The 20,649-nt window shown below is 39.1% G+C and overlaps 1 protein-coding gene across 3 annotated transcripts in view; it reads right to left on the bottom strand.

The window, feature by feature from the left end:
- The window catches only part of COL15A1 (collagen type XV alpha 1 chain), a 116,093-nt gene that overhangs the window by 58,743 nt on the left and 36,701 nt on the right, over window positions 1–20,649 (bottom strand). For 2 of the 3 annotated variants that reach the window (XM_015619775.2, XM_015619777.2), the window contains exons 3-12: window positions 19,023–19,570; window positions 16,089–16,163; window positions 15,579–15,671; window positions 13,341–13,467; window positions 11,970–12,088; window positions 9,088–9,216; window positions 8,468–8,494; window positions 6,024–6,086; window positions 2,410–2,487; window positions 1,008–1,076 (exon numbers count right to left, since the gene is read on the bottom strand). In XM_015619775.2, coding sequence (XP_015475261.1) covers window positions 1,008–1,076; window positions 2,410–2,487; window positions 6,024–6,086; window positions 8,468–8,494; window positions 9,088–9,216; window positions 11,970–12,088; window positions 13,341–13,467; window positions 15,579–15,671; window positions 16,089–16,163; window positions 19,023–19,570 — 1,328 coding nt within the window. The remainder of the gene's footprint in view (window positions 1–1,007; window positions 1,077–2,409; window positions 2,488–6,023; window positions 6,087–8,467; window positions 8,495–9,087; window positions 9,217–11,969; window positions 12,089–13,340; window positions 13,468–15,578; window positions 15,672–16,088; window positions 16,164–19,022; window positions 19,571–20,649) is intronic. The other variant, XM_015619776.2, reaches the window with a different exon arrangement.

Below are 20,649 nucleotides of genomic sequence, written 5' to 3'. Positions count from 1 at the left end.
CTTGTTACCTACAAAGGGCATCTGAAGAGGCTCCTAAATTAGGCAAGATAGCTAACTTTCAGCATGTGGCAATTGACTCCTTGAGTCAATTCCTTGAGAATAAGGTATTAAGCATTTTTGAGGAAAAGAAAGAAACAGAAGAGGAGTCTTGAGGCAGAAACCAGTCTGAGAGAATGAAAAATATCACTAGCTGTGTTGCAAAACAGAGGACTCCAGTGTGCTGTAGCATTCTGGAGTTCATAGGAACCAAAATGAATTCAGAAAGCTGCAGTGTTACTGAGGTTCAGTTCACCAGAAAGCTGCACCATAAAGCATTTCATACAGACACACATATTTTTTTAGAACAAATACTCCAAATTGCAAAAATCAAAGACCAGGGTTATAGAGCACCTTCCACTAACTAAAAGGGGCTTTTAAGAGAGAAGGAAGAGGGGTATTTTACAAGGGTATGTAGTAACAGGATAAGTGCAATGGCTTCAATGTGACGGAGAGTAGGTTTAGATTAGATATTAGGAAGAAATTCTTTACTGTGAGAGTGGTGAGGCACTGGAAGAGGTTGCCTGGAGAAGCTGTGGATTCCCCATTCTTGGCAGTGCTCAACGCCAGGTTGGATGGGGCTCTGAGCAACCTGGGCTAGTGGAAGGTGGCCCTGCCCATGGCAGGGAGGTTGGAACAAAATGATATTTAAGGTCTTTTTATGATTCTATGAATCTATGATTCCCATTTCTCTCCTCTTTACTGTCTTGTATCTATAGTCAGATTAAAAGCATTTTCTCATTTTACAAAGTCCTCTTGCTATTTTTTCTTTTTTGGCTTCTTCCTGTCTTGTGCTTCTTCCCTACTCACAAGCACTTAAGCCTTTTCTGACCTTGAAATGAAACCATACAAATTCTTTCTGGATGCTGTAAATTAAGCATGTATAAAACTTGCATTATGAAATTGACCTTCTACAACCTGCTTGAGTAAAATAAAGCTCTTTATTATGAGAAATATCCATATATACTTACTCTCAAAATCCCAGTGTCTCTGATACTCTCAGTATCTCCAGAACCTGATTCTTCAGGTTCCAGTCTATTCTGAAATTAGGAGAATTCTATTTTATATTATTGCTTCTAAAGATGAGAAATACAAATATCTCTTGACATTTACTGGAAAAAAAGCTATCATTGATATTCTTACAGCAGTCTGTCACCAGTAAAATAAATTATAATACAACAAAAATATTTCACTTATATTTCTGGTGTTTCATACCATCTTCCTTTGTAGTCACTGAGCACAGTGATAACTATCCTGCAGGACACACATGTCTTGTGACTGTTTAAGTGAACTGAAGTAATATCTCAGACAAAATTTAACTTGAGGGGTACCTGCCAACATTGAGAATATCCTAAAATTCAGATGTCATAGATAACCCCAGTTTCCTACAATGTGCCTCTCATTTAAAAAGCCAAATTCTGAGATTCCTGGACAACTGGAATAAAATAGATGACTTTTATAGAGAGAAATCAATATACTGAAGCCTTTTCTAAAACATTTCTAAAACATTTTGTTGGCCTGGAGCACTTTGTTCTAGGGATCTGGAGCTGCTTTGCTGGTCTCTTGAAGTCAGCATCAGTGCAGGCTCAGCAGTGCTGTGGAACACTGTTAATTTGTTTTTATGCTCCAGAAATATATTGGCATAATTTAGCAGAATCAGGGGAGCATGTAATCCATTCTGGCCAGTGGAATATGTTCCAAACTATCTTGTTAAATACTCACGATACCCAGTGTGACAGATGGTTTTGTTTAAAAGTCCACCCCAGGATTTCCACTGGTGTCAGTGGTGAACTATGCCAAAGTGTAAAATCAGCTCTCACACCATGAACTGAAAATTCAGGCCAGATTCCTTCTTTAGCTGCGTGCACATGTATCCTCAAGGATACAGCGGGAAAAGTCCAAGTACAGCAGTATGATGGATCTGAAACTCATTCTTTAACATTTCCTGAGCACTGAGCATTCAAATTACAAACATTGTCATCATGCTGGTATGTATTCTAGTATTTAATGACAGCAAACATAACTGACTGTCAAACCATTTCTTTGTTCAACAGCAGAAAGAAATTAATAATTCAGGTTTAAAATGCCTCTTTGTGGAAATTTTTGTTTTATGTTCTTCCATATATTTGCTGCTTTTGCACAAGCGAGCACACATGTCCACTGACATTTAAAAATGTGAATACTGGCTGTTAACGTAGGTTACAGTATTCACACACTTCAGTCAGACATTTATTTGCATTTCTGCATGAATGTTTTAGAAAACATGATTATCTCTGTGGCAGTCAGGCTACTTTCCCAGAGAAAACCTCCTATTTAGTTCTGGATTCCTCTGTGGCAAGCTGAGCTCACTGACAGAGATCCCCAAATACTCACTAATCCTCTGGAAGGAGCAGATGGTCCTGTGGGTCCTGGTAGTCCAGGGGGTCCTGGCAATCCCTCACCAGGATCACCCTGAAATGGCAATTAAGATAAATCAGCAAGGATTTAACCACAGAAAGACTATAAGCTACAATCTGTGTGGATTTCCAGTCACAAGAGTGGCTGCTTAGATATTTTGAGCAGGATTGGACTTTGTTCATTTCTAAGACAAGCTCCCAAGGAACATGATCTTTGCATTGGCAATGGAAGAAAGAACTCTTCTAACTTCTGCAATGAATTTGCAAATGTACAAGCAGCATTAACAGCATTAGGCAGCACGTCTTTCCAGAATAAGTTTCAACTGTGGATCTTGAATTTTTAGGGCATATTAGATATGAATCCTCACTCCACCCCCCAAAAAACCCAAACCAAACCAACTGAACCAAACCAACCCAAGCCAAAAAAAGAGTAGTCAGTGTGGTCACACCATGGTATTCAATTTGTAAATTTCTTGATTTTATTGTTACCCTCTGTAATGCTTTTTTCAATACCACCACAACAGGATTTTTCTTCAGTACGTTGACCTTTATCTACTGCCAACACAATAAAAGACCCTGTTCAAATATGTGTCATTTTCTCTCATAATTACTACCATTTCTTATAATTTTTCTTTTACATCGCCTCTGACATTTTGCTGAGGTTAGTTTGAACTGCTTCAGCTGAAGATGTTTGTGACTTTAAATAATTTTTCTGCTAAAGTCCAGTATTTTTCACTTGAGTCAAGAGCTGAGGTTCTGCCTCCACTGATCTGTGCTTTACCCTCTAACCTGCCAATTTGCTGTCTGGGCTTATGAGCATTTTAATTGTGCTCTATAAATTCACATATTCAGTTACATAGCAGGAAACACTGACTTTTAACCGCCTCCTGGTCACTTGCTCTTTATGCTTGAGAATTCATTAGATAAATGTATTCATTCAGTTCTTTGTTCCCTGTGGCTTTGTCAAATGGTTCCTATAGTGATACTTCAGTCATATCCACAGAGAATGTGTTTAATTAATTTGGGGCTATTTTCACTGTCTGCCAGATTGGTCATTTACAGATGCTCTTCATTCATTTTAACACATCCTCGCTTTTTTCCAATGACTATTACATTAGTTCCTGGCAGTGTTTGGTGCTTGTTTTCATGCAATTTCTTCCACTTCATGTGCACTGTGAGGAAGACAAAAACCCCAGATCTCACATTTGGGCCATTTTTAGGAAGCCTGACTGTATCCATTCCCAAGGAGCATCTCATAGCTGTATCTCTGCAGGGAACTTGGACGATGGTGGAAAAGTGACAGCCAACTCCCCATTTTCCACTGCTATGTAGTGCCCCATTCATTCCTGGCTTTCCATTTTCAATTAGAAGAACCAGAAAGAGGAAGATCCTATTACTGTTCCTGAAATTTAGATATTGTTATAATGGAAAAGGTGCTGACTGTCTTTAGACAGCATAACAGTTTTGAATTTTTTGTGTATATTCTTTAAGCTTTAGTCACCCTACAAACACAGCCAGGCCTAGGAAATCACACTGATTAAGACATTGAAACAATTTGCTGAACACCTGTATTTTTTAAAAAATAGTTCACATGTATAAAAGAGGATGAGAGCAGTGTCTTCTTGTTTGTCCTGTTTTTACTGCCAGAATTGTCTGTTTAAAGTATTGCCAACACAAAGCTCTGCATATGAAGCTGTCAGCTTTCCTCAGTGCTTTTGAACCTATTGTTAAAATTTTTAGCACTCTTATACTAACTTTCTCTTTGAAGTGTCCCTTGAAAATATTAATCCAATTTTTAAATGAAATACTAAGCTGAAGATGTCTTTACTAAAGTAGGCATAAAAGCAATCAGGAATGGACTACTGGAGTATTTTCCTTTCCAAGATAACTTCTGCTCTCTACAGCTAAGCTGCTTCTCCTGCTGCTAGAATGTTCTTCTGATGGAAATTCTGATCAATAAACTAAGGCTGGATGGCCTTTGGCTGTGAGGTCAGCGAGAACAGACTGGCTGGGCCCACAGTCCTTAGGTACTTGAGTCTGGGACTCCTTTTAGCCCTGCATGTTCAAAGCTAGTATTTTGAGTACTATTTTGGGGTTTTTTTTTGTGGATTTTGCATGAAATAACTTTAAACATATACTGAAATCCATCAGCATGAGTATTTGAAAGTAAAAAGCTTACTGGGATGGCACTGGAGGAGCACAGAGCCAGCTTTGGCTCAGTCTCATCTTGCAGCACACTGGGAGCAGTTAATAACTGATGCTACCCAGGAGGCTTTGTCTGAGTGAGGTCTCTTTGATACAGACCAAAACACTGTCAGGGACCATGTCTGCAAGTCTGAATCATCAGCAAATCAGTCAGCTCCTGGGCCTGTTCCATTTGGCAGTGTAGGCATAGCACTTGCTGCTGAAGATTGGAATGGTCACCTAACAGGACCTGTGGCTGCAGCAGATGCAGAATAAAATGAGCTTGCTAATTTGCACTTTGCTTATAAACAGAAGAAATGGCAATGATCATAATCTTTTCCATTTGCTTTGTTTTCATTAAAAGAATCCTGACTGGTTTTATGGTTTCCTACACATGAATTATTTACCTCAGTACCAAGTACCCTGGAAACAACTCTAGTGGCAGGAAGGACCAAAGCAGATTTGCAAGAAACCTAAAAAGCTAATTGTCAAAGGACATTTACTCTTGTAATGCCTGTTGACAACTGATAGAGTTGCATGGACTTGTAAGTCCTCCTGTTTGTCTCCCATACTGCCTGGTTTTGTGAACAAGCACCTGAGACAGGTCCCGGAGGAGAGCAAGAGTGTCCCCACCATGATATACCTGAGATGCTCCCTGAGTGCCCCACATGCCTTCACTTCTCTACAGTCTGTGAGAACCCTCTGCTCAACATGTCTTTCCATTACAGCTGGGCAGAGAGATGGGGTGTTGCCATGCAATCTTGTCACCCAATTCTGGTACTGGAGATTAATTTTACCATTGCAATGATTCTGGATCATTTCAAATTAATCTCAATAAATGAGATATATATGGGTCATGTTTGTGAATTTATGAAGTCTGTATTGTTTTGTTAAACAGATGAAAGGGATTATCAATTTGACACTTAGAATTACTATCTGTATGTCAATTTTGTATACAACATGTACTTTAATAGATTATTCCATTAGATCTCGCTTCGTCTCAGAAGAGATACAAGCTGTCAATTCAGATGGTTTAACTCTTGTTTCAATTATGTTCATTTCCTAAGGGTAATATGATTATATTACCTCTGTTAAATCACTTAGCCAGTAGAGTAAGTTGCCCAGAGCAGTTATATACAACAACTGACTTTTCTTTATAAAGTGTTCAATATATCTTCCTTAGCTCTTCTGTGAAAGCCCATCTTTTTCTACTGCTGAAGGTTACTCACGGTCTTGAAAAATAATTACGATTCTGATATGGTGCCATCCAGCCATTCATGGATGAACAGGGGGATGTTTAAATCCTTCCTGTGATTCCCTGTTTTTATGTCTCTCTCAGAGAGTACCAAATTAATACATGTCCAAGGATAAATAGTATCTGATTGATTGTTGGGAAAGGACACATACCTTTTCACCTTTTGGGCCTGCTTTTCCTTTCAGTCCTGGCAGCCCCTGAAGTCCATTTTTACCCTGAAAGGAAATAACTTTCTTAATTAGACATTCTCTCTCATGTAGGCTGAAGAGGCTTTACACTTAGCAGCAGAGGCTGGATGTAAGGGTGCTAGATTCTAACTCTTGGTTTGTACAGTGGGAGGAAGTATGGGACTTGGCATAGAATTCCCCTGGCAGTGCCCAAAATGTGCCTCTCAGCACATCTACTCTTCCCACAACAAAGTGAAACCTGTTTGGGGGATACAGATGGAAACACCCGCAGGCTGCATTTGGATTTGGCACAGTGCCAACAGGACTGCCGCAGCACTGATGGCAAGGATTTCTAAAACTGCAATATTTGTAACACACTACTGCCAGCTGCTGCTCTGAGTGCACAAAATCACACCATTAACTTAAGCATGCTCCCACCATCTACTGAATTATTTTTTTTTTATCTTAACCAACCTGAATCAATTCAGTTTCTACCAGCTAGGATCCTTCCTGAGGACATAGCTCTGACAGGCAATGTGGGATACTAGATAGCATTTCACCCCATTTACCATTCTAAACTTCACCAGCCAAATGAATCCCAAATTATCCTTCTTTACATCTTCATATTACCTACATGCAGTATGCACATGGTTTTCCTATAGAGGCTTGGTCATTGGCTAGAAAGAATTCCCTCCAGCTTTAAAGTCAGTGCTATTATAAAATGGGGCTGCTTATGAACTCAGGAGACTCAAGAAAGTATTCAGAAGGCAAATAAATAGTAATAGATATTACTATCCCACCAGCATTTTGGGAATCTGGACAGCTGTGGTTATGGACTCTACTGGACAAGTTTTAGGACTGCCCTAATTTCAAAGATGGGTAATATAAGGGAGAAAAACAGCTCTAAGACTGAAGGGTGTTTTTTCCTAAGATGATTTTCCTGTAGAGTTACTGCTAGCAGGTTCGTAGAAGAGTAGCAAACACATGACCAACATAAATACAGAACATATTCATTTCATTGCTGAGTGAAACCCCATCAAATCAATAGTAAAGCTGCATGGATATACATAAGATTGGAACCCAGATGCACATGGAGAAAAGAGTAACTACAAAAAGTACAAGACACTGTCACAAGAAGCTTATGATAGAAAATAGGGTTGTTTTCATAAGGACAAGACAATTGGTTTTGAAGAATTTGAATTACATTTGAAGAATTTTCTCTTAGACATATCAGTTTCATAGAATTTTCTTGGAAGATATGATGGATGAAGGTAGTCAGGCTTCTGTTAATACGTAAAATATAAACTTCTTGTCCAAAAACACCTTAATGACACTTAATAACCTGAGTTTTGGCTAAATATTTGCAAACCTAGCTACGTTTCTTTGAAGATACCAGTGTCTGGAGGCAGCATTCAGAAAGGAGCTCGATAATGCACCCCATGAATGACCACTGAATTATTTTTCTAATATCTCAAAACATACCAGTTTCATTTGAGGTTCAGTGGCAGGGGGCAGGAAGCTGCCAGCAGCTGCACATGTTAGTATAGGAAAAGAGGAGCAGGCAGCTCCTGGGTGACAGCCTCTGGGTGGTAAGGTCCTGGAGAGGGGAAAGATACACAAAGTGGCAGCAACAAACTGAGAAAGTTCCTTTCTCAGCAACTCCTGAGAAAGGAAGCAAAGAAGCCAGGCAGAAGAACATCAGCAGAGGACAGACACAGAACAGCAGCTGAGATGTGTGTGGAATATGACAGGTACACGTTTGTTGTGGTGGATTTTTGGGCGATACCTCACACAGAGGATGCATGTGCAGCTTGTGGTGGACTGACCCAGGGGTGAGAGTTATCTGGAGAAGCTGGGAAGGAGCACCCCAGGAAGAGGACAGCAAATGTGACAGAGAAGGGTAAAGAAGAGGAACTCAGAGAAAGGAAAGCAGGAACGATGAAACAGAAGATGCAGTTGAATTACTGCAAAAGAGTAAAGGGGTAAGAGGTAAAACTCAATTAATTCAAAAGTACTCTCAATTAACTACAAAGTTAATTGCAGCTGTGGTTAGGAGCAGGCAACATGGAAGCACGTGTGTAAGGAGGGTCAAAGAAGCACTCCTATATAAGGAATCTGAGTATGCCCCCTTTTTGAAATTCCCCTCTTCAAAAAAGCCAGCCTCACCAGAGCTGAATTACTGGTACAGCTGCTTATGCCATGCCATGCTTCTTACTTTCTTTGCGACTGGGAAATTATAAATTTATCTTATAAACCTCAATTTTGCTCTCTTGACAACCTGAGGATGCCAGCTACAGCACCAGAACTGTCTTCTAAAGAGAGGAGATGAAGAAAACACTTTGCTGCTTAAGCCTCAATGTAGCAAAGCCTCATAAAAGATGTGTCTTTCTTAATTCAGTTAACCAAAATATGCATAAAAGAGTACTTACAGGTAACCCCTTTTTACCAGGAATGCCCTAAAATAGAATATCTTTGTTAGAAAGATAAACAAAGCACTGTAACGTAGAAGTAACAAAAGAGAAAAGCAATTAAATAAATTGTGATGTGCCATGCAGTGACAAAATGACAAGCCAGAACTATATCAAACACTATGGCACAGTGGGATGTTTTGCACCTCTCTTCAATCTCACGCATCATGTGCTGATGGCTCACAAGGATTTGAAGTGTAAAACATCCTGGATAGAGCAAGTCACTGAAGGAGGCCTGTGAGTTCTGCACCTCTGTACACATTCCAACCTGACAGCTGGGAGGGTGCTGCAGTACTGCCCAAGGAGATGGTGCAATTGCTGCTCTGGGAACATTGGTGTGTCGGCACAGCAGCTCTTTGCCTTTGCTTTCTGGTGGTTGTCACTCACCAGGCCTCTGCCCCTGAGAGGTGTGCAGTGCAGGCAGGATCCTCCTGAGCTGCTGGGCTGAAACCCATCTCACAGAAATGTAACTGGTGACAGTGTGCAAGGCTGTGCATTTCCAGCTCTCCATGCATGTGTGATGGATTGCTATTACCCTTTCTAAAATACAAATTTGCTTTCAACAGAGAGAAAATACTCACAGGCTGACCAAGCTGCCCAAGTTTCCCTGGAGATCCAGGAGGTCCTTGATCTTTATTTTCCACATCTTCTATTCCTGACCCTCCTAGGGATTCTGTGGACCCATCCTCTATTTCCTGACCTTTCTGGCCCTGAGTAATTAAAATATGAAATATGAAAAATGTGTTGTATTACTTTTCCCATTTTTCTCTCTTCCCCCTCCCCTTCCCTTTCCCCTACAACCCTGGCATTGTTCCAGGCAGTCAGAACCTGATGGGCACCATACAAACAGGACATTCCGTTCAGCAAAGACAATCCATATTAAAGATCATTCATGCACCTACAAACAAGCTGCCCTCTGAGCTGGTTACCTAGATGCAAATGACCTTGGTCTTACTTCATATCCACATAAACATGCACAGTCTAAGTCAACAGTGTAGGTTTGAAAAAATAAAATTTTTGCATAGTCTATCAGGGAAAAAATTGTGAGAGTTAAGACAGACCTGCTTAGGAATGTTTTAGCCAACTTCCCCAAGAGCCACAAGGCTAACAAAGCAAGGTTACATGTTGGTTAAAAAGTGGCAAAAGATGAAACAATGATAACAAAAAGTAAAGTGGACAACAGCAAGACTAAAATATTGCTAAACATAAGTATTTGATCAGGAGAAAGTAATAATAACAAAAGGAATAATTTAAATATTCCAGGAACAAAACAAGATCTTCCAGGAATGAAGCTTGGACATTAATACATATTTAAATTAAAAACCAATATACAGAACAAAACATGTAAGTCAGTATTGTATTTTGAAATAGGCACAAGAATTTACTCACATTTTAAAGCACCAATGAAATATTTTGAGTTCCACTAGCAGCTAATGAAACTAGGAGGGACAAAATATAACAACTCTCAGAGCATTTTAAAGTTAACAGGATGACAGCTTTCAGCAAAGGAACTGTAAGATGATTTTTTAAAAGACCTTTCTGGGTTTTTGCCAAAAGGGAAGGTCCCAAAGACCAGCAATTAAAAAAAAAATAAAAAAATTCTGGACTCATTACAGAAATTTTTCCTATCTGGAAAAGTGTTAAAAGAGATCTGTTTAGAGATCATAGCCTGAATGAGACAGTAGGATTGTCGATCCAGTGTTAGAGTACTGAAGGAGGGAGCAGATGCTATGGCAGGATCCTGCTCAATCATCTGCCAAAGGTCTTGGGAGTCTGGGCAGGTTCCTGCTGACTGGAAGATAATCAGTGTATTCCAGTCTACAAAAAGGGTGGAGGGGAAGATGCAGAGCTACAGGTCTGTTAGCCTAACCTCAGTTCCTGGAAAATCAAGGGGAAGATCATACTGAGCACCACTGAAAAGCATTTAAAGAACACTGCAGTTGGCAGGAACACTCAGCCTGGGTTCACAAAACGAAAGTTCTGTTTAACTGATTTGGCATCTTTCTGTGGTGAGGTCACCCACACGAAGGATGAAGAGACAGAGGTGGATGTAATTTCCCTAGGTTTTTGTAAGGTTTTTGATGCTGTCCCTCACAGCACCCTTTGAAGCAAATTTTCCAGCTGTGAGATGAGTGGGTTTGTGGTGTGCTGGGTGAAGATCTGGCTGAAGGGCAGAGCTCAAGGGCTGCAGTGAGCAGGGCCACATCTGGCTGGTGACTGGTGACCAGAGGTGCTCCTCAGGGCTCCATTCTAGGGCCAGTTCTATACAATCTATCTCTCAGTGATCTGGATGCAGGCTTGAATGCACCATTAACAACTTTGGTGATGATTCCAAACTGAGAGGTGCAGCTGGCACTCCTGAGGGACAAGAGGCCTTGCAAAGGGATCTGGGTAGCTTGGAGCATTTATCAGTGATTAATAGCATGAAACTAGACAAGAACAACTGCACAAGATACTTCTGCACCTAGGCAGGAGTAACACCAGGTGTAAGCAAAAACTTAGAGAAAAGTGGAAGTAACAACCCTTTCAAATTATAATTTTCTAAATGATTGGTCATTATTATACTAGATAATCATCTTGGGTATCTGAGTAGTGAAAAATATGTAGAAATTGAAACAAAGTTAAGGAAAACTTGTAAAGATAAGTAAGTAGCAAAACTACAATAGATTTAAGCTTAATGTGTCACACTTCCTGAATCAAGACCAAAATTTATTTAAGAAAAATGGCACGAAAAGTAAATTAAAAAAACCCCAAACCAGTAATAGTTTATCTGATATTTAGTTTATCTATTTATTTATATAAACTTATATTAGAATTGCTGTTTAAAAAAGATGTGAATGAAGGCATGAAAATGTTAGAGGAATCGTATTTGGAAGTTCTCCAACAAATACTAAAAATTCTTGTATGTCAGCTTCAGTGGATGATCCTTAACTTAATGTTTCATCATTTGCTATATTTTACCACAGTAAACACAGGAATGCAAGAAGACCCTGCAAGGAACAACCTTAAACATTTGAACTAAACACACACAATGTGGAAATTTTATTCTAAATTTCTGTCATTCATGACACAGAGTGTTTTCTGGCAAAAATAAGCTGTCATAGCTGACTGTAGTTTCAAGCAATAGAAGGAAGGAACTTTTGGTGTAGGAGTCTCAAGGCAAGAGGAAGGAAAGGCCATTATTTATTTTTTGCTTAGAAGAATCTGTGGTGGCTGTTGGAATAGGAATGTTAATCAATAAAAAATGTACTGCCAGATGATTATTTTGAAATATACCAGCAAGTAGGGCAAGTATTCCAGTAGCTCACAGGATTCCAAATGGGTAACCTATGTAATTCCAATCTGTAGAATCACACAGAATTCAGGTTACACACTACCTTACAAATGCAATATGTTTCAAAGTCTAGATTTTCCTGCTCTTGAGATGAAATAATTAGGCGTGTGATAAACCCATTATACAGACCTCCTCTCTGCTTACTCCTGGCACAACACCAGCACCAGAGCCATCTTCTTCTCTTAACATTTTCTGTGTGACAGGGGTAGGTTCACTGTTGCCTTGTTCAGTTTCCACAACAGCTAAATCTAAATAAAATAATTGCCGATTAATGGGAGAGCAAAACAAAAAGTGCCTAGAGGTATTTATCAGAGACAGATGCCGCAAGTTGTATGAAAGAATGAATTATTCAGATTATGACTAAAATGCATTCCAAAGATTAATATTAGTCATTTTACAACTCTGAAAATTTTAAAAGAAAAGAAAAAAAAGGGAAAAGTGAGAGTAAAATTACAAAATATGTCTATTATAAGGTCAAGGACTGTATTGCATCATCTTGTTTTCCTCAACCTCTACCTAATTGCCTATTTCTCATCCATGTAACAAAAAAAGTTAGAGTTCATTCCAACAGGTATTATCTGAAGTATGTGTGGAGTTAAAATAGCAACATTGTCTTTGGCCTTATTAATATATCTCTCTCTTTGTTTTCTAGGAGTGCCCTGAAGCTGTCCTAGCAGTGGAGAACTGGATTCCTCACTGCTTTATGCCTTGCTGTCTTTGCTCTGCTGCCTACACTTGCACCCAAAACTCCCCACTGGTGCACTAGGCACATTCACAGCCTTTGGAGGCAATAGAAGTAGTAAATAGTTGTTTATTCCGTGGCAGGATTCAGTTTTACACGAAAGGCTGTGCTTTACCATACCAGGTCATCAAACAAATATCCTTCTTAAGTGCCTTTTAAAGGTGTCATGTGGCTTTAGAGCCTGCAGGACTACTTGCAGAGGTATGACTCAAGGGGTGCCATGCTTCTCACTGACCTGAGCAGAATGAAGAGGACTTTTCTCCTTTCATTCCCTTTGCCTAACACTTGTACTTTTACTGGAGTGTGGTAGATTGTCACAGCAGCAGCTCCTCAGGTCAGTTTCTTCTTCTTTTTTTTTTTTTTCAAATGTAAAAATACGAACTACAATTCTCTAACAGAAACTTCCACACTATAGAAGGGTAAATCCATTCTCAGCATGTTTAACAACAATGAGACTGAGATAAGCCCCTATATGGAGGGAGAAGTGAGAGATGTGTTGAACAGTGGCTGTAGTTGCTACCACTTACCTTTGCTGCTATTAATAAACTGCAGTTTAACAGACTGCATTTTCAAAAACCAAATGTTTGATGTGCCAATTCTTTTCTAGCACACAGGATGTCCAAAACCATAGGATTTTCCTTTCCTGGCTGCACCCAAAATATGGCAGTGGTTTTCCATACACAAGGAAATGACAGACTCAAAACCAGAGAATGTAAATAATCCCACCCCCCAAAAACCCCGAAAACCCGAGGCAGTGCCTTGTTCTTTAAATTTAGATGCTTCTGAGGTTTCTTCTGATCTGTGATTTCCAGAGAAATTATTCTCTTCCAAATAAGACAATATGGTTGGGGGGGCTTCCACTGGCTCAGCCAACGTATCTTCAGGCTAAAAAAAAAAATCCCAAAGAATGGTTTAGAGTAAAGCCTTATCAAATGTTTTGAGGGAAGAATCACTGGATTACCTTCCTCAAAGCACAGTAATCAGAACTACCACATCTGTGAAGCAACCCAGAACTCTGAGTAAAAATAGTGTAATAAATACCTTTGGACTCCATTCCTCCAAAGCAAGGGAAGTACACTTGACAAACCCACAGAGAGGGAGGAAACCACAAGCAGCCTACACTTGTCAGAGACTGCATTTTCAAGTAGGACCTTTGGCTTGTTTCATTCCAGCTCAGCATTGCTTTACCTATTTAAGTGTCTTTATCTCAACCCATGAGTTTTCTGATTTCTCTTCCAATTCTCTGCCCATCCCACTCCTGGGGCAATGAGGGAGCAGCTGTGTGGTGCTTGGTGGCCAGCTGGGATTAAATCACATCTTTCAGAAGGAGGAATAAAAGCCAAGAATTCTACTGCTGCTGTGTGAAATTTTGAACAGTGCAGTAATTACAAAGATTATTAAACAGATGTTAAAAACAAGAGCTAAAAGAATTTATATTCTTCTGGATAGAGAAGCTAGACATCTTTCCTGAACTAGCTGCAGTTTTATCCAAATGAGGAAAAGCCGAGTCACAGTAAGATTTCATGGATTAAATTTTGTGGCAAAATGCAGAGGAGTCATCAAACACTAGTGATTTTGCTGCCATTTGGAGAAACCCTACCTGGCTGCAGAAATGTACCATGTCCAGGGACAGTGGACACACATTAACATACAAGAAATTCAGGCTCTATGTCAGGAAAAACCTGCATTGGAACAGGGAGGCTGTGGAGTTTCCATTCTTGAGGAAATCCAAAACCAACCGGCAATGAACAACCTGCTGTATTTGGCTCTGCTTTGGAAAGGGAATTGGATGGGGCAATTTTCAAAGGTCCCTTTCAAGCTCAACTAGTCTGTGATTCTGTGCAAAGCACAAGTCAGGCCAAAATGAGTTTAATGAGACAGATGTAAAAGGCAAAAAAAAATAAAAATAAAAAAAATAAAAAAAAATAATTATGCAAACACATCAGGAGCAGGAGGCTGGGTCAATACTTAATAAAGTTATAAAAAGAGTGATCAGAGAATTTGAAGTTTATAATAGTAAAAAATAAGGTTTTCTTCCATTCATGTTGACCCTGGAAGAGTTAAAATTCCTGCAGAAGAATACTCTTTGGAAACTCTGCAGTAGGTATGACTGAAACTGAAGTCTTTGTATGAAAAGGGTAGGAAACAAAGTAAGTGAATGACAGGACATCACAACCAAAAAGTACTTGTCCACGGGTTCTGTAAGATTCAAGAGTGAAATAGCTGAAGTATGTACAATATCAGACAAATGTGAGCATGGTTTCCGTGAAGTCATTTCCAGAAACCTACTGATTTTCTTTAAAGGAACCAATGAGAACTTGAATTAAAAAAAGAATGTTTAACATAAGCAGCATGGAAAGCTTCATTGTGAGGAATGGACTGGAATATTTAAGCCTGGTACAAAAAGTGAGGAGGACATGATGTCTTAGAAAGCCCTAAATATGGTAAGAAACAGATGTTTACTCTGTCATCCAGCCAATTAACCATCACATGAGAGCCACAGTCAGCATGTTCAGAAGAGGAAGAAAAAGGTGCACGTCCTTCACAAAACGTGTCATTAAGTTAGCAAAGGAATTCTGCAGCAGGAATCAGAAGGTGGTAAAATTCTCATGTGTTAAAAAAATCCCAAACAACAAAGCAAGAAACTCAAGGATGGATAACTCAGCTGAGTTCTACTTAACCACATATACTCTTGGCTGAAGCATTTCCTGAGATAAAAATTGATGCAGAGTGAAAGAGTGTTCCCAGGAAGTGTCATATTTTCCCAATCTTGTATTATACTTTCCCCAAGATCTGGTTCCTGATTTTTGTCAAATATACCAGATTTTTTTATCTGGCACTGTGCCATCATTCTCATGGATGGGTGCACGTTATTCTCATGGAAATTGCCAAATATGAAATCCAACCAAAATATGAAATCCAATCAAATCCAGACCCTACCCTTTAAAAATAATATCAAATCAGAATTTTAAAGTAAATAAATCAAATAAATTTACCCTTATAGGAAGATGAGAAGGTGCAAGGGCTTCTTGTGCCTCAGAAACATCATGTTCTTCAATGCTGCCATTGCCACTGCTGTCCCCTGAAGCCTGTGCAAAACCCAATTATTGGAAGTTCATAAAAGTCAGGGAAAAAAACATTATTTCCAAGGAACTGTCTGTTTAAATGCAGAAAAATGTCCCTTTTTTTTGGCTGGCGAAGCTTCAGTGTCATTATGATGTTAACTGATTTCAGTATTTACAGAATTCCATGAAAATGACCCTTTAGAAAAATAAAAGCCACAGTTTATTTCCTGAAAGGTGTTTTAGACAAAATAAAATTATACTTTTTGAAAATATAGGGGGTTGTACAGGAAAACAAAAAACTGTCCCATAGATAGTTTTGAGTATGATACAGTGTTTCCAAGGAAAAAAAAAACAACTACATTTAGTGTTATGAAAGATGTCAAATGGAAATTTACTTTGAAATCTCTGAGGCATTGTGGAAGTGTTTATAAGAATACTTACATAAGGGTCATCATCTTCACAATGATCTTCTGTAGCCCTTGGGTCAGATTTGATTGTCAGATGTTGAATCGAGCCCTACATGGAACATCAAAAACATTTCAAGGAAGTAATATTTTAAACAGCATTCATGAATGGGAGTGAGGGTGGAGGGGTGAGAATTAAACAAAGCAACAAAATACCCCAAACTGTGTTCTGATTTACTTGGAAAATGGTCTGAAGTATAAAATTTCATGATAATAATCAAAACTTAGAGATACAAATATGCTCACAAATTTTCCTATTGCAAAATGTAGAGCAAATGGAAGCTGCCCTACTATAATGATTGTCATGTCACAAGGACACCTTGAGCACCACATTGCATTGTTAGATTTGTTAGTGCCCCAGATGAAAGATCTAGTCCTGGGTTATATCATGCACTCTGTAAAACACTGTCTGTCTGCTCTTTTTAGTTAAGAAGTGCATTGCAGCTCCAGAAGTGGCATGTGAAAACCCTAAAAATGGAGACAAAGGATGGGAATATTAATAAGTGATGAAGTGAGTCAGGAAGAAACCAGTATAAAACTTTCCAGAGAGGAAATACAGGAGATGGATTTTCTGATAACAAATGTTTCTTTTTTCAGAGTCACAAGCTGTACTTCTCAGTCTGACATGCTGAAGGAGCTGTAACAATTTCATTTAAAACATTGAACTATTGTTTCTGCAAAGACTCAAAGTATTTTAAAAAATGTGGGGGATGTTTCCTTATTACAAGTCTCACAATTAGACATGATGCACAACAGGGCACAAAGATAGATATTCAAGTCAAGAACCCGTTTACATATAACACACAAAGTAGAATATTTTTGAAAGGAATAAAATTTGTGATTCTATCCTTAAAAATCCTCTAATTTATCTCTACCTCTGAAGACTGTGAAACTCGTGCACTTGGTGCCTCCTGAGTTTGCTGGTCTTCTGAGACAACAGCTCAGTAATCTCAACATCCTATTTCTCTCAAAACTTAATGGGCAAATCAGATATTGAATGATGTCAGACTGATGGAACAGCTCACTGAAAAATCATACATGGAAGGAGGCACAACCATTTAAACAGTCCCCTGGAAGTGATCTTTGTTTTCACAGTACAAGTGAATCACATTTGGAGAGCAAATTTTTCTCCTCTTGCTCTAAGCTGTGGCTCTGGATGGTAAAGAAAGCAAAATGGAGAGCTCTGATATTTCCCAAGTGTTACTGCAGGCCAATGCCTCCAACTAGGAAAGTCATGGACCAGTCTGTGTGATAGGGATGGTAGGTATGAGATATTTAACTCCCTCTCAAGGTCTTACAGCTGCTGCTGCCTTCCCTGTAAAAACTAGTTTGCAGCATCTGGCACCATCACTGATTCAGCTATACTTGGTTGTTTTCTGGTTTCTACTTTTCTTTACAAGCATCAGGACTAGATTTTCCTTTGATTTCAATAAATCTGATGATGGTTGTGTCCTTTTGTGTCTGACAACCAGAGTCTTAGACACATGAATTCCTATAAGCCAGAGCAAACCAGCATCTGACATCTATTCATTTGCACAATCTGCTATGATTTGATTCTGTTTTGGGCAATTAATGTAAACAGTTCTTGGCATAGAAAGAGAGTTTGAGCGAGGTTCAAGCATTTAGTTTTTCTACTCAAAAACAATTGTGACATATGATGCATGAAGAAATAAAGGCACAGGAACCTAGAGTACAAATCATAATTGGTGCTAATGAAGATGAAATTTATGTACTCAATATAGCATACAGAGCAGCCTGTTTCAATGGAAATGCATTACAGTGTCATACACCTTGCATTTCTGTCATTGTATTTACAGATTCATTGGTGATAATCTCAGCAAGTGACATCACATGTATTATCCAGGTGTTTTCCAAAGTGTTTTCCTTCTCTTGAGTATTTCTCTATCCTACTTAGGCATCAGGCATTCACAATACTCTATTTGCCTAAGAAGGGAAACACCAACACGCAGTTTTCCTGCATGCGACTTCCCACCCTTTATTTCCTGCTAATTCATGTAGTTCTGTGATTCTAGGTGCTTAGAATAGTCAGACAAATGATAAAAGTACTTTAGACTTGCTGCTTACTAGGTGGAGCTCACAACCTACCAGCATGCCTGAACTTTGGAAAGAACATCTTTATTCCCTAAAAAAAAGGATCCCCTCTGTTTTGTGCGGCTGCTCAACTAATTTAGAAGAGACATTAATCTCACAAAACACAGTACAAGTTCTGAAGTAGAGGAAATACAAAAATAAGACAGATATAGTGTGACATTTTACTTTCCATTTGACCATGAGTTGATCTCACACATACTGGCTGCTCTCAATGGCTGAGAATTTGAGTCAGGGTGCAGCAGGAGGGGTGCTTGCACTCAAGCTAAGAAGTCTTGAGATCCTTCTTAGCTGTGGTTTTGGTGCAGTCTATTTCCTAAAGCACCTGATAAGCTTCAAATAAATTATAAATGGTAAAAATGCACCCTTATCTTCCAACTCTCTTTACCTTTGATTACATCATTCTTCTTCTGATGTTGAATATGAATATCTAACTAATAAGCATTTTAAACACTGGCTTAATAGTATGGCATTCTCAGAAATTATGAAAACAAATTCTCTGAAATCTGCCCTTCTTAGAAAGGCTATAAAAAATAATGTAACATATTAACTTTGAAATTTCTAATATTCAAACTGAAGATTAGGCTAAATGTCTGGACTATTACTAAAGAGGCTTTCAGAATGTTTGTATATTAAACCAGAGGTTATATAACTTCACTGTCCAAACCCCAGCTAGGTGGGGAAAATACAAGCTATATGATTTGACCCTCACTTGGGATAGAACCTCTGTAAGCAGGGTTTCTCGGGTAGAGAGTACATGCATTAAACACTGAGGCATCTGAATTTATCAGTCAGCACTTACTGTGAACTTTTCCAGTCCTGTGGCTCCTGCATTACCAACAAATATCCCAGAGCCAGATTCAAATACCAAGGTTCTAGCAGACCTTTGAAACTGAAGCCTCTGATATTCTTCACAGTCCATGAACAAAGCAATATCGTTTCCCTCAACAGTCACTGTAAATTTATTCCACCTGTTAGTCATCACTGGCACTTTAAAGGAAGCAGCCTCTCGGGAGATATGGGATCCAGGCTCTGTGTAGTACATGATTATTCTCTGGGTGCTGTCATCAACTGGTGAAATCCTCAGTCCCAGGTAGATTGTTTTCTGGAAGGCATCTGTTATTGCGAAGAGAACTCCTCCACGGTCACTGTTGGGTTTCACGGTGACCACGATAGCGAAATCTCTGTAGAAGGGCGACGGAATTATAGCACTGGTCAGCCGGCCGATGTTGGAGTCTGGGCCAAAGCTGTAAGCTGGGAACCCTCCATAGCCCGTGACAAAGTAGATGGAAGGAGGAAGGGGGACTCCTATTAACTCCGTGAGGTCAAGGTGTCCTTTTGAGCCTCGTTCTGTGCAAGAGAAGAAAACCTGTTATTTATCCTTGAGGTACAGATCCCGTTTGATTTACATGGTTTGAGAAAGGCCTGAAAAACTGAAATGCAGTGTGCAGGAACATACTTCTGATACTTCGGTCCAGGCTGTGCTTACACACATCTAGCTCTGTTCACACTTCATTCTTTGACTAAGGGAGGTTACTCCTATGCTAAAGGAAGGCACATGTAAACATTTGGTGAAACTGAATGGCAACAAGTGTTTCCTGCAACATATATTTACTTCAGCTGTCCATAAACTGCAAAAATGCTGGATGTACTAGCACAGTGAATTCAGTGGAAAACAAGCAACATCTTAAATATATTGAGATCCCTTTTTCTCACAGACAGCAATAGCTCTCTACAAACAGCATGGCACAGTTTCACAAAACAGGATAAAATTTACAGTGGGTTTGCTTTAGCCCTTGCAGTTATCTATGCCTACAACAGGTTAGATTTTATTTATGCCCTATTTTCACATTTATCTCCTTAATTGCACTGTGTACATAACAATACTGTTCAGCAATCAAAACTCCATTTTGAAAAGAAAGTATTTACTCTTTGGCAAACAGGCAGAATTATGTATCTCTGCCAAACATACCCAGAGAGACAACTCCTACCAGGTAATGAAGAAGCAATGACAGCAGCTAAGTATCTGCACCCAATTTTAACTAGAACCTTGGGGAGGCACACTCCAGCAGCATACCAAAAACACAACCACCAATTTTACTACTTCTAGGAAGTAAAAGCAAGTAAGAAAAAATAACATTCTTAATCATAATGACAGATTTAGATCTGAATCTATAGAGAAATCTTCTTTCAATTTTTAAACTTATTCAGTTATCTGTGACTGTAATGGCTATATAGGCTGAATAAATCCAAATGGAATACTAATGGAAAATGTATGACGGTCCATCTGAATACCACAAGACAATGAACTGAAATACTTCGCCTAAAATACCTGATTAAAATCAGGCAAAATAAAATAATCTTACTCTTTGCTCTGTCAACTGGCAAGCTGGTTCTGATGAAGAGCTAGAGAGTTTATCCAGCTGTAA

The sequence above is a fragment of the Parus major genome, chromosome 2, assembly GCF_001522545.3.
Source record: "Parus major isolate Abel chromosome 2, Parus_major1.1, whole genome shotgun sequence".
NCBI classification, from domain to species: Eukaryota; Metazoa; Chordata; class Aves; order Passeriformes; family Paridae; genus Parus; species Parus major.
This window is presented reverse-complemented; position numbering and strand designations above follow the sequence as displayed.